The sequence below is a fragment of the Pleurodeles waltl genome, chromosome 7 (genome assembly GCF_031143425.1).
Source record: "Pleurodeles waltl isolate 20211129_DDA chromosome 7, aPleWal1.hap1.20221129, whole genome shotgun sequence".
In the NCBI taxonomy this organism is placed as follows: Eukaryota; Metazoa; Chordata; class Amphibia; order Caudata; family Salamandridae; genus Pleurodeles; species Pleurodeles waltl.
The window spans coordinates 711,818,869-711,838,138 of NC_090446.1; the positions used below are offsets into that span (position 1 = coordinate 711,818,869).

Consider the following 19,270-nt stretch of genomic DNA (forward strand, 5'->3'; position numbering starts at 1 on the left):
CTCATAGCTTGGCACAGAGCAGGCTTAACTTAGAAGGTAATACACCAGTTTAGAAACATAGATAATATTTATCTGATTAAAACAAGACCAAAATTACAAAAATCCAGTCCGTAGAAGTTGAGATATGAATTTTTAAAGATTAAATGTGAAATCTGTGCTCAGAAGTCTACAGCGGTAAAAAGGTTACTTGAGGTCCTGAGGGACGGGTACAAATCCAAAATCTAGGCCGACCATGATGGAGGGTAGGCTGGCTACAGAACCCACCTAAGGCTCATTAAACAGTACTTTTGTTGGAGCAGTTCAATGTCGAGGACACAATGTGTCGATATTTTTGCAGCACTCTGGGCAATGCGCGGCTTTTTGCAGTTTGTAGCTGCAGGACCCACTTGTGATGCCTAGTACTGGAGGGGGCACCTCAGGCAAGGGTAGGACTCCCAGATGGCAGAGTCAAGCAGCACCAGGAGAGTTGGACACAGTCTTCGATGTCCCTGAGACTGCAGAAGAACAGAGGGCAAGCCAGCAAGCTCTTGTAGACTCTTGGGATTAAGGATATAAAGAGCAAGTCCACACCCTCTCAATGCAGGACAGAAGCAGCAGGCACACGCAGCAGAGCAAACAGCAAAATGGCAGTCCCTCCTACAGCACAGCACATAGCAGCAGTAGGCCATCACAGCAATGAAGTTGCAGAGTGGCAGTCGTCCTGGCAGCACAGCAGTCCTTCTTCCTGGCGGAGTGTCCTTGGTTCCAGCAGTGATCTGATTTGGTGGGGTTTAGGGTCCAGTATTTATACATTGGTGCCCTGGTTCAGGAAGGTGGGAGAAGCTTCCAGAGGCAGGCCTTTGAAATGTACAGATGCCCTGCTTCCCCTGTCCTAGCTATAAGCTGGCTGGAGTGACCATACAGGGTGTTAATCCCTATTGTGGGTGCACAGGACAAGTCTATTCAGTTGCAAATGAGGCAGTGCTAAGCTGTGTCCCCCATCAAGCCAGTTAATGGCCCATTAAGGCCAGTCAGGTCACACCTAATCTACCTTTGTGTGTTGCTGTCTAGCGCGACTGCACAGGGCCCGCTCTCACCCATCCAAGATGTATATTCTGAGGCAGGCAGAGGCAAAGAATGGTTAAAGTAAGAAAATGCCAACTTTCTAAAAGTGGCATTTTCAGACTTAAATTTAAAATCCAACTTCACAATAAATTGTGATTTTAAATTGTGAGTCCAGAAACCCCAAACTCCATATTAATATTTCTTCCCAATTGGGAGTTACACTTAAAATATGTTTTAAGATAATCCCAATGTTATCATGTGGAGGAGATAGGCCTTGCAATAGCAAAAAACAAATTTAGCAGTTTTTCAGTACCTGGACATATTAAACTTAAAAGTACATGCTCAACTTTTTAAATAACTGCACCGTGTCCTTGGTGATAAGTAGGACCTACCTTTGGAGTGACTTATGTGTAATAAAAAGAAAGGGTTGGGCTTGGCAAGTAGCTGCACATGCCAGGTCAAAATGGCAGTTTAAAACTGCACACACATGCTCTGCAGCGGGATGCCTGAGACATGTTTAAAGTGCTACTGTAATGGGTGGAACAATCAACACTGCAAACCCACTAGTAGCATTTAATTTACAGTCCCTTGGCACCTATAGTGCAATTTACTAGGGACATACAAGTAAATTAAATATGCCTGTTGTAGCTAAGCCAATATTATCATGCTTTAAGCAGCAAGTACATGCACTCTAGCACTGGCTAGCAGTGGTAAAGTGCCCAGACGAATTCAGCAAAAAATGGACAGAAAAGGCAAAAAGTCTGTGGATGACCTTGAAGAAAGGGGCATTTCCAACATGCTGCAAAACTCCCTGTAGTGAGTCTGGAGCCAGGGCAGGTCCTCTGAGCACACCAAAAGCCTGTCTTTGAAGTCCCTCCACTTCAAAGGCCCAATTGGGTATAAGTACTGGACCTTTGACAATATCAACTTAGAACACTTCTGGACCAGTGACTACTCTGCCAGGAAGAAGGACTGCTGCCCTGTTTCCCTGCTGAAGGACTGCTACTCTGCTAGACTGCTGCTTTGTTGTACTTCTGCCTCACTGAGTTGCCCTGCGGCCTGCTGTTCCCCTCTCTGGGTGAGAACAACTGGACATACATCACTTGAACCCTGGGTGACTCCAAAGGCTAGCTGGCTGGCCTCCTGATCTGAAGTCTCAGGACCATAAGACTTCCAACCATCCTGCACCTGGACTCTGCCATGTGTGAGTCTGCCCTGCCAAGTGGTACTATCCTAGTCCTGGACCCAGGTGTCCGCTCCAGCGGAATCGATGTATCCTCTGCAGCGGTAGCAGAATCAATGCATTGCAGCTGTTGTGGGGAACACAACCAGTGCATCACCTCTACTGCGTGGGTCAGAACCAAAGTATCCAGACTTGCATCGCTACTGCACCTCGCATCTTGGGAATGGTGTGTCACCTTCAGAAATGCCACTGCAATGCTTTTCCTGGTGCCAGACCTCGCATCCGCTGTCGACGGCAGCCTCGATGAGGGTGCAAAAACTCCTCATCACAGCCTCTGTACTTATCAGAACGAATGCATCGCAGATATTGAACAAAGCATCCTCGACGGCTGTCTTTGTATCACAAGCCACAGTGCCTAGATCGCCGTTGACTCAGCAGGAACTCTCATCACAGCCTCGCAACAAATCTGAACTGGCGCATTGCTGCTGCTGTGTGGGGCAGAACCGACACATCACCGCTACTCTGAGCTTCGGAACCACCGCAACGCTCCCCAACCAAGATTTATATACTTTGGTTTAGCAGGCTTAACTCTGTCCCTGTAGCTGGACCTCACTCCATTGTGGTCGGTGTGAACTTTTGACTTTGTCCTAGTCCGACGTGAACAGGTATCCCTGATAGGCGCTCTCTTGCTTGTAAGCGCTGTTTTACAGAACGTACTTTAAAAATTCATAACTCAGATTTAACTTATAGGATTTTGTTGTTTTGGTCTTGTCTTAATTATTACATTTTGCTCTATTTTTCGAACCTGGGGTGGAATCTTTTTGTGTGGTGTTTACACTGTTTTACTGTTTGAGGTGCGGCACAAATCCTTTAAACATTGCCTCTAAATTAAGCAGATCCCACCCTTCAGGATTTTGCGGCATGGATTAGCAGATTTTGGAGCAAAAATATGCAAATTTTGTTGCAAAAAATATGCAAATTTTGCTGCATTTTTGCTGCTATTTATTTTTATTAGTTTGCTAAAAAAAAAAGTGCCCCATGGCATGCTGCGGGCCTTAATCATTTTTAAAAAAGTATTCCCTGAGGCCCCATCGCCTGCACCATAGGCTGCAGGCAACAGTCATCCCCGGGCCTGGCGGGTATCCCGTGGGCAGCGGGTCCTTATCATTTTTCAAACAAGCATTGGCAAAGCCAATAGGTCTAGACATTCCTAGAGCTATAGGCGGTTGGCAATGTTAATGCATTTGTGTATGGCTCTGGGGTTGTTTTTTATTGATATACACAAATGCATTAACATTGTCAATGCCTATAGCTCTCCGATTACCGAGACCTATTAGTTTTTCAAATGCTTGTCCTTGCTTACACTGAGATCCACAGCATCCTTACTACACCCCTACTTAACTTTGCTGAAGCTTCGTGTGTAATGACGGAGGTCATAAGATGTGGTCTTTAGAAGTTATACCGAATCATTCAGCTGTACTTTACATGTAACGTAAGCAGTCTTGCTAAAGTGCACGACGTCTATCAGCCAAATGTACACTAGGTAAAGACAAATAAGTCTGATGCCTTCCCTACACTGTGTACAAGAACCCATCAGTAATGCTGACCTTTTAAAATGTAACACTCTCTACTTCAATCATAGCCAATAGGTCTTGTTAAAAAATGCCCCATCTTTTCAAATCGGGATAGTTTTGAGTCTTTAAAGACACGCTGCACAGCTGTTTAAAGCAGACATAAATATGTATAGCTCACAAGCCTAGGATTTTAATAAAAAGAAAGGGATGGTCTAGCATGGAAACAAATTGTAAAATAAAACCACCACTACACATCCATGTAAAGCGAGACTGCAAAAAAAAAAAAAAAAAAGACACACACGCGCACGGCCGTGGAATGCATAATAAAATATAATTTCAAAGGAGTGCCAGCCATCTTAAATGCTGATCTTGAGGATGTGGCGTAAGAGCTTGAGCGGCTGACCTTGAAGCTAGGGCTGGAGTATTATGTATAAAGTGCTCCAATACATTGGGGTGGAGTTTGCAGTATTTAACATTTGTGTATTGATCAAAAGCACTTAAATTAATAAAAATGTTGTATTGATCAAAAGCACACAAATTAAAAATACAGGTAAGCCTTGCTGGGGAGGATGAGGGGGCCTGGTATCTCCTGTTGTGTGGACACGTTGCAAGCAAGGTGATTGTAAAATTAAAATGCCATCAGCTAAGCGCAACACAACATTCTGAAAAGACAATCCAACACCTTTTGAATAAACAGTGTTCTGTAAGTAACAGAAAAAACTGAAGGGAACGACAACATGTAGTAGGACCAGTAGCCATGGGAGTGAACTAAACACCAAAAGGAGAGACTTAAAAATGTATGCCCCCTGGGCCATCCTTGTGCCCTGTGGGCGGCAAGCCCTAATCATCATTTTTTTAAAATGTATGCCCCTGGGCCACTGCGTTCCCCAAGGGCGGTAGTCCCTAATTATTTTAAAAGACGTATTCCCGAGGTCCACCGCATGGCCCTTGTACAGAGGTCCCTAATCATTTTAAAAAATGAACGCCCCCTTGGCCCGCCGTGTTTCCCACGGGCAGCTGGCCCTAGTCATTAAAAAAAATATATAAGCCCCCACCCCGGGCCTGTCTCTGGCCCTAATCATTAAAACAAACAAACAAAAAAGAATGCTCCCTGGGCCCGCTACGTGGCCGTGGCTGCTGGGCCTTAATCATTTTTTAAAAAATGCCTCTGGGCCCACCACAAAATGTGGTCAGTGGGCCCAAAACTTTCTAAAAGCGAGTGCTTCCCAACCCCATCCCGTATGCGCTGTGGACAGCGGGCCCATGAGGCATTAATTTTTATCAAGTTTTGGGCCCTCCTTCCACAGAGCACATGGCAGGCACAGGAGGTATTTATTCTTGTAAATGATTAGTGCCCGCAGCATGCCCCATTGGCAGAGGGCCTTAATCATTTTTTTAAAATGAAATGCTCCCTGGGTCCGCCGGGTTTCCCAGGTACAGTGGGCCCTAAACTGGATAAAAATTAATGCCACACTAAGAAGCCCCCTTCGCCCTCCCCTGCAGGCCTAGGGGACATCGATTTTTTTTTAATTTTTTTTTTTTAGAATGATTAGAGCCCCCAGCATGCCCTTGGGCAGTGGGCCCTAATAATTAAAAAAAAAAAAAAAAAAGCTTCCTGGGCCCGATGTGTAACCCTTGGGCGGATGGGCCTGAAACTTGATAAAAACGAATGCCCTCCTGGTGCCCCGTGTATATTAAACATAAAGGGCAATGAGGTCCAGAGGGCATTCATTTTTATCAAGTTTTGGGCCCACAACCCACGGAGCGCGCTGCGGGCCCTAGTCATTAAGGGTTCGCCATGTGCCCTGTGGACTTGATAAACACTAGTTTTGGGCCCACGGGGCATTAAATGTTTTTACCAAAATTTGCAGGCACTTTTGTAAAAAGCACTGGCTTTTTTCAAAAGTACAGATTTCATTGGTATTTTTTATTTTTGCAATTTGCGAAATCCTGGAGAGTCTGGTTAAGCCTACTGCTGTGTGTCAAGCTGCCAGAGGGTTAACACAGGTTAACTTCGGGTTTGCCTGATACCCTCATTAGGATTGTGGTTGCTGTTTGACCAGAGCGCAAACCCTTGTCAACCAACAACGGAATTTCTAACACCTATCAAACTCTTTCGCTTCTTCTAAAAAATATCAACAAAAATATCTCACGTTCTACCACTTACCGGACGTTTAGCAATCAGTACATCAGGCGCCAGGGCTGTGAGATCCAGTAGTGTGAAAGGCCCACTGCACCATCATTATATCCATCTTTAACGTCCCATATAGGGGCCAGGGACAGAGCCTTTTCCTTGCTTGCTTTGGTTCCACTCTTTCTATGCAACTGCTTACACAAAAAATGTAATGCCCCAATCTTTTGATAAGTACACTGCACTCTCTGCCTTTACTCCTCCCTCATGGCTACGTTCACAGCTGTGTGAAATGAAAATTTGCTTACCCATCAAATCTTAATTAAACTCAACTTGATGATAAGCAACATGAACTTTGACATCTTATGCTTCCCATGAAAGTTGTTTTACCTCAGACTGACTCTCTGTGCATAGTTGACGTTTACCATCCTGGATCATTCAGTCTTCCAGAATTTGCAGTTTCACAATAATCCTGAAACTCCTTTTGAAATGCATTCTTCTCAATTTTGCCTTGCTTTTGCTAATCTTAGACCAATGACTCAATTGCCAACTTTCTGTATGTGCCTTCTTTCATAGTCTTCCTAACACACTGTGCCACCTGGAGCTCATTCCAGAGCCAGCTTTCAGGTTCTTTACTCACTGAGCACCCTCACATTATCTTTTTCTAATTTGTAATTCTTCAGCAACCTTTGTACATGGCTAAATTAACCTCTTTCATTGTCTCGCACAAGCCCTATCGCCAGTCTTTAATCGTGGAACTTCTCCAAAACAGTTTCATACATTTTGCAGGTCACTTGCTTTACTCCATGTTTTCCCCTGACTCTTCAATCACTATTGACCGTCCTCCAGTCATTTTTTATAACCCAAACTCTCCCTTGCTCCATGGACTTTCCATCCGCTATTTCCCAGAACTGGAACAATGTTGCCGATGCATACATTGGTCATATGTCTTCCGATACCTTTTAATCAGACTCTGCACAGGGTTATTGGTAGCTTTATAATTTTTCAGTGGCTGAGTTTCCTCAACCTTTGACACTGTAGTCTCACTTATGCTTATTTTACCTTCAAGGTAAACGTTGAACTCCAATTGGTACAACAAAGCGCCAACAATCTTCAAATACTTCAGTGCTGTCCTTTCCCTATCCTTTCTCACAAGGTCAAGATTGTTAATGCAGTCTTGAGGAGCAGATTGGAAAACTGTATCAACCCCATCTTGATCTTCCCACCAGTTACCTTAAGCTTCATCTTCCCACCTGTCAAGTTAGCTGGCTGCAACACATCCACAATGGAGCCACCCATCTCATCTCTCAGGCTGATTGCCAGGCTCATATGGCTTCTAACTACAAGGGTCAGGACTGGTTTCCAATGAAAGCTATTAGTTCTGTCTTGTTTTAGGCGTTCCTTGTTGCAATGATCACATGTTGTATTTATTTGTATAATGTTATATAGCACAGGTGTGCATGGAGGCATCAGAGTGCTTCACAAAAAAGGCAGAACATATCAAGAACAAACAGAAAAAATACTTGTACATTAAAGGTGGTGTAAACACCAGGTTATCCTCTCCTGGGAGGTAGAGTGCATCACACATATTCAGAGCAAAACCTAACGATGAAAAGCAGGCAGTATTAGACCACCCAAGGATCATCAAAAGATTGTGGAGGTGGAGATTGGTATGCAATTAGAGAGAGCATGAGGAGGTAGGAGCATTTTAGGCCAGGTATTCTTAAAAGAGAAGATCTTTGAAGTCTTTTTTTTGAAGGTGACATTACATGTGGTCAAGCAGAGGCTTGACAGGAAGGAGTTCCAAATTTTTGTGGTGCTTCCACAGAAAGATTGGTTAATGTATCTCTTGTGCTTGATGGTGGGGATTTGAGAAGAGACAGTTAAGCATTTCTTGAATCTTGGACGGGACCTGAGATTTTCAGTTTCTCAGAGACGTGCAACGGTAAAGAGAAGTGAAGAGCTTTATGAGTGGTGCAGATTATGCAGCAAATTATGGATTATGTGGCAAATGCGGCAAATCTATAATTTTCCTAAAATCTCTTGGCCACTCAATCGCATACTTCCAGTGGCTCTGATATATCCAGTGGCTCTTGGATTGACATTTGTGAACGAGTATCCCATCCGCCAAACTCTAAATCAGGTTCTAAATTTGAAATATGTTTGTGTTGCATTTCTGATAATTAACAGATGTCATAGATATTTTTCTGGTGATCTACTGAAATCCTTTGATCATGTGCTGAATATTGTGTTTCTGTGCCCTGAATTATTTACTCATGTGTAGTGTCTAATTAATTGTTTTGTGTTGATTTTTCCATTAGGTGCCTATGATGAGTTTCTGCCTTACATCCTTATGGGAAGCCTTACTGTGCTTATGGGGATCCTTACACTGTTTCTCCCAGAAACTCATGGAGTGCCTTTGCCAGAGACCATTGAACAGATGCTGAGAGTGAAAGGGTAGGTTATTCTTTGTTAACTGTTTTTAGTTCTCGGCTAGACAGCACATGTGCTGTCTTCAAGAAACATGTTGTATTCAATATGTGGGCTTCACCTCACCCATAGGCTTCCATTTTGCTGGCTCCATCATCGCTCTCATTTTTCTCCCCATCTATCCATGGCATGCATTACTATCAATCCACTGCTCCCATTTTAGGAACTACTTTTTTCTTCTTTTTTTTTTGTTTTGTTTTTTTAGCATTTCACTGGGGCATTTGTGTTTTCCCTTGCTCCATGGTTATTTTCTGTAAACAGGCCCATAAATCTGGTTCTTACCACATTTGCTGTGCAGTCAGACCGAAATCAAATGTCACACTGTTTTCCGAGGGCACCTGTTTACTTTTCTTTCTCGGACTTCAAAGTGAGAGGATTTTTTTTGCTTATTTCCATTTATATTTTCTGTCTGATCTCTGCCAACATTCTATTTGCAGGACAATAAATGGATTTTCACACATGGTAAAAGTGCAGTAAAGCAGATTCATGTCTTGCCAAACTTTATTGCTGGCAGGAGGTGGCCGGAGGGTCCATTGAACCTGTGCCTCTGGCAGACAGCTTTGGATGGAGACCTGAGGGTATCTCATAGAAAGGCGCCATTTCTGAGTTTTCTGATGTACTCTCATGGACATTTTCCATGAAAGATTCTTTATGTGACATGCGTATGAAAGGGTTACTGTCTATGTTGGCACTTTCTTTGAGTTTCATTTTCTACAAAAGGCATTGTCTGGCTTTTGGGCTCTACATATTTTTTTCATGTCACTTTTAATAAAAAAGCACTCTCGTTTTCTGACTGCTTTCGCATGTTATAGTGCATAGTGGCATGGTTTGCTTTGTAAAATAATTTTACTGGCTAAAAGTGTGGGCTGCCTTTTCATGTGACAAATGTTAGAAAGGCACAGTATCTGTTTTTCTGTAAACTGCTTCGGGAAAGTGGCTGCATTGACTTATTGCTCAGTGTCCAAATTAACAAGATTTTTAGTGTGCCTGGACCAAAAGGTAACAGAAACTGGTTATCCTGAGGTGCAAGACTCAATTGAAGGCAAAGAGACAAGAAAGATTTCTCAATAGACAGACTGTGCTGCAATGTTAGGCTCTTTCCGAACGAGAGTGGTATGCTTTCTGTCTATACCTGAAATGTAAAAATACTTTTGGGGCATGATTTGTATACATCTGTGAGGTTTTCCCCTTTCTTGAGATATACAAGCTTTAAATTATAGTATACATATCATAACTTGATAAAAAATAAACACCCTTAGCCGCTTACACAGTGTGCAAAACAATAAGTCCATGTGATTATGGGGTAATTTACCCCTGGTTGTCCTCAATTCACTAAATCCAGTTTCATTTTAATTAAATGTATGCAAATGTAACTGACTGGTCGGAGTCGCAGAAACAAGCACTTCATAAGCATCCATCAAATGTATGTCCTATTTCTGGCATTGCTGTTTTGCAAACACGAAGCGTGTACCTGATATCATCCTGTGCAGCTTGGCCTTTATTTTTCTTTCTCTCCTTCGTGTCCCTGTACAGAGTGATTAAATCTAACGAGTCTGTCTTGACCCGGTTATCTTGGTTCACCTAAAGTAGGCTCTGTATGCAATGGCAATCTTTTAGTCATGTTGTATAGTAGCCAGGCTGCTGTGCAGCATGGTCAATAATGAAGTGGAAAAAGCACTGACGCGTGCAATGCCACATCTTAACGCTTTTTTTCTATAAGCCATGCTGCAAAGCAGCTGTGTTTAGTCTAGTGAATATATGTAACGAACCTGAGCATTACCGGAGTTGTAGGTTTGGTTTGCTTCAAATGGCCCAGTTTGCCTATCGCTCATGATAAAATGTTTCACAAACAGTAAGGTTGTACTGGAAAAGGTGTGTCCCAGTGCCACAGAAACATCTAGACATTCCTTCTTGATACTATTATTGTTTTTGAAAATTTTGAAAACTTTTTAACATCCTCTCTGACAACATACTGGCTACGCCCCTCCACTCGCCCCACTCCTCATAATTCCACTGCACACCATGCCATATAATTCCGCTACACAAATCGCCACTCAGTGCCACACAATTCCACACCACACAGTTCCACAACAGTTACACTCCAAACCACATAATTCAACTACCTATCACATAATTCCAATCCACACAATATAATTCAACATCGTGCCACATAATTCATCTCTTCTACATGCCACTCCACATCACACAGTGCCACTCCATGTAAATCCACACCATGCAACATAATTCCACTCCACACAATTCCACTCCACATCATGTCATCTATTTACACTACACATATTTCCACTCCACACCACATACATTCACTCCACTCCATAATACATGGTTAAACGACCTTGGCATTGTCAATGCTGATAGCTCTCGGTTTGCCGAGGCCTATTGGCTTTGCCAGTGCTTGTTCGTATGTGCACTGTTTTGGCAGATTTAAATCCCTGCTATAATTTCTCATATTTAAAACATGCAGAAGAGTTTGCCTGACTGTTCTGATGAAAAGTCGATTCCCTGCATAATAAATCTAAGTTTTAAGTTCCAAGTGAAAGTTACAAAAGTTAACTGTATCATTAAGTGCCTCACAGTCTCTCTGATGGTTGTCACGCCGCAAACCAAAGTGTAATGAAAGCAAGTAGCTAAGTGAAAAAGGCTTCATGTTTGTAAGAGTAAATATAAAAAGTACTATAATTTCGTATCTAAACTGAATTATGTTTTTTTAGTGTGGGTTTGGAGAGGCCAAGGAAAGCATCTCATAGACTTCTAGGCAGTCTTGGCAGGGGCCGCTGCAGTGCAACTCCCCGGCCCAGCACGATAGAACCCAGTGAAAGAGCTAAGGCAAGTAAAGGCACTCAACTGCTGGGAGGAAGAGAGGTGGAGAAGGCGGCGGGCCAGCATAGAAGTCTGACAGAGTCTGAGGGTGTGTGCAGCAAACTGCTGTCCGAAGGGCAAGGCGGGCCCGTAGCGAACAGGGAAGGTTGTACCGAATATATCTGAAGCCCGGCGGGTCGAGTAATAGCATAGCGCTGCTACCCCTAGTCCCTTAGGGTGTGTGCAATTGGCATTTACAACAATATCATGCATGCAATATAATAAATGCTAGGACAACGTTTGTGGGTATAATATGTCGCAAGTTTATTATTTACACAGGTTGGGTTAGCTTACGGGCGATCCCGGTGTCGGAGATGAGGTTATTAAACATTGGCCGACACCCATCCTGAGAAAGCTAGAGCTGTTCCGTCTGGTGTTCTCTGCACCAACATGCTTAGCATCTTACAGCTCGTTCCTTTATTGTGGTTTACCACTTTATCAATTTTGTCATGCTCCTGACAAGTCAGAGCGAGACCCCGGCCAGTCTCCACAGTTGCTCAGGATTTCAACTGTCCCTTGCGGGATTAAGGAGCGCCGTCACGTCATCCCAGGCCCCGCCGTAAAGGCTCCAAGTAGCCTGAGGAATAGGTTTTGGCTCCAGGAATCACCATCTGGAGGCGTTTTAACCAATTTGAAGCTTTAGGATCGCCCTGTAACTCCGCTTTGCGACGATGCTTTAGTTTCCTGTAAAGAAAAATCTTGTTGTAAACGTATGTCTCACATGTGACCATTTCTTTGCCTATAAGTGCATGAAGGCTTTGTTTGCCCTGTCGTCGGGGTGGGTGGGAGGTTGCTCGCCTTACTTCCAAAGAGGCCCAGCCCAGCGAGGTCACCCCTTAAAAGGACCTCCTGGCCTCACTCCTCCCTTCTCACACCTTGGGGGCCATAAAGGAGAGGTGGCCCACCCTCCCTAGTACGGAGGCCCTTCCTGGCCAAATGCCTCCCTAACAGGGGAGCGACGCTAGGGAGCTGTCCCCTCTATTGTCGCCCTACGTGCGACGTGGCCAGCTACATAGCGCTGCTACCCCTAGTCCCTTAGGGTGTGTGCAATTGGCATTTACAACAATATCATGCATGCAATATAATAAATGCTAGGACAACGTTTGTGGGTATAATATGTCGCAAGTTTATTATTTACACAGGTTGGGTTAGCTTACGGGCGATCCCGGTGTCGGAGATGAGGTTATTAAACATTGGCCGACACCCATCCTGAGAAAGCTAGAGCTGTTCCGTCTGGTGTTCTCTGCACCAACATGCTTAGCATCTTACAGCTCGTTCCTTTATTGTGGTTTACCACTTTATCAATTTTGTCATGCTCCTGACAAGTCAGAGCGAGACCCCGGCCAGTCTCCACAGTTGCTCAGGATTTCAACTGTCCCTTGCGGGATTAAGGAGCGCCGTCACGTCATCCCAGGCCCCGCCGTAAAGGCTCCAAGTAGCCTGAGGAATAGGTTTTGGCTCCAGGAATCACCATCTGGAGGCGTTTTAACCAATTTGAAGCTTTAGGATCGCCCTGTAACTCCGCCAAGCCTCGGGGATGGCATCTCGCGATAACCGAGGCCCCCCCACCTGTGCTCCTCCCTTACTTGCTAATTACAGGCTGCTATCCCAAGAGCGACTCTAATATTTCAGGACTTATACGTGCCCGCATCAGACCGGTGTACCGCGTCTGCTGAAAACAAATCCCTGCTGCTTCGTGATAATTGTCTTGATTGTTTGGTTCCCTGCCTGGACATTTCACTCGTGGCCTGAGACCTGGCTCCCTGCCACCCTCCCCCTGGGATCATCTCAGCCAAGTTCTTCCGCCGCCTTATACCATGGCTCAAATTTCCGCCACCCTGCGTCAAGGCCTGCCACCGTGGACCTCTCCCACCAGTAGCTAGGTCGTTTACCCAGGTGGATTCCAACCTGCTCCTCCCCACAAGCTGGCCAACTCTAGTTTCACGGCATGGCCCCATCTCATTCCTGGGTTTCCCCTCCAGACGAGTTTGCTGTTGCTGAAACCTGTTTCTCAGCCCCCCTCTTTGGCCCGGCTTTCTGCTCTGGCCCCCCAGGGTGGCCCCTCACCCTACGAGTTTGATGTTACTGAACTCTTGTGTTCCAGCCACCCTCTTTGGCCCGGCATTCTGATCTGGCCCAAGGAGTGGCCCACACCATAGTGTCGCCATCCCTAGATGGACGAGAAGGAAAGCATTACCACAACATTTCTTGACATCTGTTACAGCACGTTAGGGCTCAACCATGCCACAATATCTTCAATCCATTTAACAACATCACCATGCCCATATTACGCCTCAGCTGTGCCCGCCATTTCCGCCCTTAGTACCCCCTTTTTGCTATTGCCCACTTCAAGACCCTCATATATAGGAACTGCGTTAAGGCCTGCCGTGTAGGTGAGGCAACAGTTGTCCCGGTTGTGCAGGGCGGCCTGCAATGTGCCTCCTGAGTAGTTCTATCGGGCAACCTTGGAGGGGGGGTGGGTGGTGTGGGGGAGACCCCTATTCCTCTCAAACGACCCCACCCAGCTTCTTCTGTTCGGTCAACTGAGCGCAGTACTTTCCATTCCGCCATGTCCTGCCCTCTCTCGAGATTACCGGCGAATCTGGCTCCCCTTTCAACTTTTGAGAAATGGGTGATTGCCGTCAAAGGCCCGGAGACCCCCGCGTGTGGTTTCCCTTGGCTTTCCTCATTGCACCACTTGATGCCCCCCTTGGCCGGTGGATGGGCGTCTCCAGCACCCCATGACTGTGTTAATGATCTGAACCTATCAAACCGCGCCTTGTATCTGGATCCGGTAGCAGGGGCCATCGCTAACACTCCCCCGGGCCCCTAACCTTCACTTCACTGTACCTACGCCATCGCTCGCATGAACGTTCTCATCTCCGCATCCTCCGCTTTTCAACCAGCAAATGCTCACCAGCTCCCTTAACCGCCCTCCCAATCCTTGGCGATTCCCTGACTGGCAATAGCTGGCCTGCACTACGGCCCGGTTGTTTGATCCGGACGCAGCCCTCTTGTTGGCTGACTGTTGTGGCCCAGCTGGAGAGAGACGACAATTGAGAATATTTCCCGTAAGGTACTGCTCCTTGGGTGTCCCTGCCTAAACCACGCATTGGGCCAGTTCGCCGCCCACTACTGGCAGTCCGGTATGACCCCAAAAGCCCTCTCTGCCTGAAGCCTCGGTGGGGAGCTGGGGCTGCTGACTGGTGCACCTGGGGGTGTGCCACAATAAAGTACCATAGACTCCCTCCAGAACTGCCAGCCACCTGCGCAGGTCCATCCTTCCAGCCCGCCTCGTGGAGCACCACGTGCCGGCAATTCTTCTCCTACTGTTGACCCTGCGTGCCCCCTGGCAAATATTCTGCTTTCTCTCCGGGTCCCTGCCAAGCAGTATGCAGGTTTCGACTAAGAAACATGACCGCATAACCCGTGGGCATGCCCTTGCTGTAACTGTCTTGACTCACCCACTGCAACCTAGGAGGTGAACGCCACCTACAATCCTCCTTGAAAACCTTTGCACTATAACACGCGTTCTGTTGTAGTGCACTGTGCTAAGGGCTTCCCAGTGAATCAAATATGCCAATCATGGATGTCCCCATTACATAACATCTCTACCGGAGTACTCGCACTTTTATCGCTGTTAGCCGTGGTAGCATGCCCCAGCGTACAAACAGCGCAACGAGGCAGCAACAACTGAGTCCACCCCATCCACAACCTGGGAACATGGCAAATCGTTAAAGGCGGGAGGTGAGGGGGGGGGAGGCATGCCGAGGATGAAAAGTCTAGCACCTTTCGTAAGGGACAGCAAGTGTTTAATTTTTAATTGCTCTGTAAATCTTTGCCGCTACTGGCTCTCCCTAGCATGGGCCCCGTTGGGTGGTATGTGTAGTAACCCTGATGTATGTACTCCCTCAGGCTTTACAATTTTTTGCTCCACACATCCTGTCATGCTGCTAAGTGAGAGTCAAGTGATACCGCAGTACCATGTCGGATGAAATCATTGCGGCCGAAGCCCTAGCGACAGAGCTGTCAGCACATGAATCGGTTCCCGCCTTAATGGTGAATGCAGTGGAGCACAGACCTTTCCATTGCTGCATCTGCCCTCTCGGATGCGTCAGGAGAGTGGACTCCTCCAAGGTTCCACCAATCAATGTAGACAATATGGCAGTCCTCCCCTTCATGTTAAGGAGGGTAGACCTCCCCTTCCCCGACACACCTTGTATCAATTCTTGGGACAGTTGCCTTAACCATCTCCTCCCAGTCTCTCAATCTCATGTCCCTAATTCACCCTTGAATTTGCCTTTCCATAGACGGTTTACCAATACCGGTGAAACACGTATGCACAGGTTTTGAAGGGATGAAAGCAGAGGCTGATTCACCTTTTGTGTAAACAGCATATTGTCATCAATTAAAGGACCTTTATTTTCGGTATATCTGTGTATTGCTTATTCTTATGATATTGTGCATATGAGACCCGTGGTACGGCAGGAGCTTGCATGTCTCCTAGTCCAGCCTAAGCTGCGCTGCTATAGCTACCTTCTATCCGCCTAAGCTGCTAGAAACACCTCTTCTACACTAAATAAATAAGGGATGACTAGACTTGGTGCAAGGTGTAAGTACCTCCGGTGCCCACTACAAGCCAGGCCAGTCTCATACGTTGAGCACCATTCGGCCTGAAAAAAGACGCCCAGACCAGGCGCCCCCCTTTTTTTTTTTTTTTTTTTTTTTTTTGCTATATATATATATATATATATATACACATATATTTTGAAAAGGCTGTAGCTGAACTTTCTTTGTAGTCTGATAGCAGGAGTCATAACAGTTATAGAATGGGAATATGGTGTTTCCAGTTCCAGATAGAAAGAGTTTTGTCGGTTTGCAGCGAAACATTAAATACAATACTCATTGTTTGCCCTTATGGTATTGTGAATTATTCCAGATATTATACATGTGAAGTGTTTCTGATATACACCCAACTATGAAACACCCCGTGAAGACTGTTATCTCCCGTCATTTGTAGGTCTTGCAAAAGCAGTGCCTAGCACCCCCAACCACTTCCTGTTACTCGCTCCTGAGTGTGCCCTTTAAACTCCTTGCTTTTCCGGCAGCATTTGCTAACATTCGTTCATTCTTTTGTTGTGCTGCTCACGCCCATTGGTCTTGTCCCTGTCCCTAGCAGCTTTCACTTCTGTTCTCTTTGTCTTACATTCATGCCTTATTACTGCGTTTAGCGCTTGGCTCAGCCTCGGGGAGCAGCAGCCTTAAGTGCTGTACAACCATGAGTTGGGGTTGCTTCACGCGTACACATATCTTGTGTATGTCACTTGTCCTCGTATTGCATGTACTCACTGAGCTACCTGTGGCATGTTTATAAAATAAGTACCTTTATTTTAGTACTTCTGTGTATTGCGATTTGCCATAGCTACCTTCTCTCAACCTAACCCGGTAGAAACGCTGCTTCTACCCTAACGATGGCTGACTGGACCTGGCACAAGGTGTAATTACCTCTGATACCCACTACAAGATATACTAGTGATAGGTTAGAGAACCGCAGTCAAAAGAATTCCACCTTCGCGTGGTTGAGGTACCTATAGTCGCCTACATGCGATACTCTTTTAGCGGCATGCTGTTGCCCTTCGGCTCAGCCTATGCTGCGTAACCGTATTCCTAAATATTGATTGAGGGCGTCGTTCATCACCCCGCTATCTGTTCTAAGGCATTGGGTGGTGCTTTCCCAATGGTGACTAAGCACGTGCATGCTGGTATCCCTGGCAACAAGTTCAAATACTTGTGTGCAGAGTTCGTAGGCGGCCTCTATTTTTTTTTTTTTTTAATACATATATATCCAGTAGCTCAACCAGTAGCAAACCACCATTTGTTGGCTATGGTTCACTTGTAATGTCTGTTGGAATTCCAGGCATTACCTTTCCATTGTTTCTCCGAAACGGCTCTAGAAGTCCGTTAATTGAAACCGAGACCCAGGACGTGGGCACTGCCCGATACTTTTTCGCGAGCACCACTCGGCCCTATGCAGGCATCGTCCCGCCCCTAATCCTAGCTCCTTCTCGAGTCCCGTGACCCGGTTGTAGGTTGAACCTGCGACCACGGGTCACCAACAATTTCCGCGATCGGGGCCACCTTGCTCCGCCATGCGGCATGACGGCGAGGGTCGCCCATTCCGCCGCTGCCGACCAACTTTCTAAAATAGCCCCGCTGTGCCCGCACCTGGAATAAACATGATGCAGCAAAATTGCTGCGACCAGGGCCCCTGTAGCCGCGTCTGACAAACATCTCCCCGCTGAGCCCAACTTGTGCCTGTTCTTTCTTTGCGGAGGACCGGCACTTATCTCTCAGTGCCGGTACCCCGCTCCTCTAACCCTGTATTTGCTGCGGGCCCCCCAGCCCCGATCCAGCAGGGCGAGGCCCCCGCCCTGTTGCACGCCAGCGAGGGCGTGCAGCCCGCACTTTCTACTGGACCCTAACTTGCCCCCCGTGCCCCTACCAGCACAAGCCGGTCGAGCGCCACCTCCACGAGCAAATGCGCGTCTCCCTCCTCCAGCTGACTCGCCAAGGTGAGGAGCGGTGCCGTGGGATTTGGGGGGGGGGGGCGTGTTCACCGTGCGTAGGGCCTTTTGTGCATCATTCCTGTCTTTGGAACACTATACTGCTAGCTGAAGTATTGCCGCACCTCAGCAAATATAGGCAATCACATATCGATGCAGTGAATCTGCATTTCTAAATCTAAATATGTAAAATTGACGCCGCAGTACAATTTTATCTATGTTCCCACAATTTCAGTTAAATGCATCGGAACATAATTAAATACCTCGCACCAGTTCAGCATCTTCGACAAGCTTTAGATGAAAGCGCACATCACCGTGGTGGCTACGCGGTGCACGTAGTGTGTGCCGTAGTGGTCGTCTGCTCTCTACCTCGCCGCACCGTTATTGCCCTCGAGGCGTGTGCTGCTGACCTCGCGCTAATAAGGTGCGGCGCCACTTGAGAAGAAACGCAAATCCCTATGGGTGGGCGCGTGTAATTTTGTGCCACTGACCTCGCGCTACGAAGCTGAGGCGTCAGCTTAAAGGTAAGGGCAAATCCCCATGGTGACGGGTGCGGGCCGATGGTGTGATTTGGGCCCTCTACGTGGCTCCGGTGCGGGTTGTTCGCCTGTCCCGGCTCTGTTTCCCGCGGCCATGTGGTATTGGAAGCACTGGAAACGTGCGTACTGCGAAATTTAGGGCGAGGCGGTCTATGGGGGCTGCTCCCCCCCGTGCATCGCGACATCGCTGGCCCTGCGGTGCGGCTGGGTCACGGGAAGCGCCGGGGCCATTCCGCAGCGTAGCTGATAACCGGGACGCCGCACCGCCCCCCACTCCCGCGAATCGGACATTGGTCGCGGGGTGTGGGACAGGCAGGACGCCAACTCCGCGGGCCCTGCAGCCCCGCGCTGTAATCCTCCTCTCACCCGAGGAGGCTGCGGAGCGCCACCACCGGCAGCGCTATCCCCCCCCGTCTAGCCTTCCATTCAATGCTGCTGACGGCTTTGAATCCCGATGAGCTTTCTATAGTTATTAGTTAACTATTATTAGTGTAAACGATTTTTGGCCTCGGGACCCCCGCGCAATTATTATTATTATTATTATTTTTTTTTTAAACTTCGTGCGCCTGCCGGCATAATGGCGCGAAAGGTCCCGGCATGCCGTTGGCGGCTGTGCTCAATTCGCCGCTTGGAACCAGGTTCATAACTATCCCGGGCGCCCTAACCTAAGCTAACCTGCTACCATGCCAGCGCCGCCTGCACCGGACGAGAGCGGGCAAGAGCGGCTTTGCTTCGGTGACCGAAGCAAAGTCTGAGAAGGGCAGGACAGAGGGGGTATCAGCTTCGGGCCGCGAACCGAAACTGAGAAAAAGAGATCTGGTAAGGTGCAAAGGAAAGAGGAAGGGTTTGCGGGTGGCAGCGGCTGAAGG

At 46.9% G+C, this 19,270-nt stretch overlaps 1 protein-coding gene across 2 annotated transcripts in view; it reads left to right on the forward strand.

The window, feature by feature from the left end:
• LOC138304579 (organic cation/carnitine transporter 2-like) overlaps window positions 1-19,270 on the forward strand; it is a 405,840-nt gene that overhangs the window by 323,202 nt on the left and 63,368 nt on the right. For both annotated transcript variants that reach the window (XM_069244749.1, XM_069244750.1), the window contains exon 9: window positions 8,254-8,389. In XM_069244749.1, the coding sequence (XP_069100850.1) occupies window positions 8,254-8,389 (136 nt within the window). The remainder of the gene's footprint in view (window positions 1-8,253; window positions 8,390-19,270) is intronic.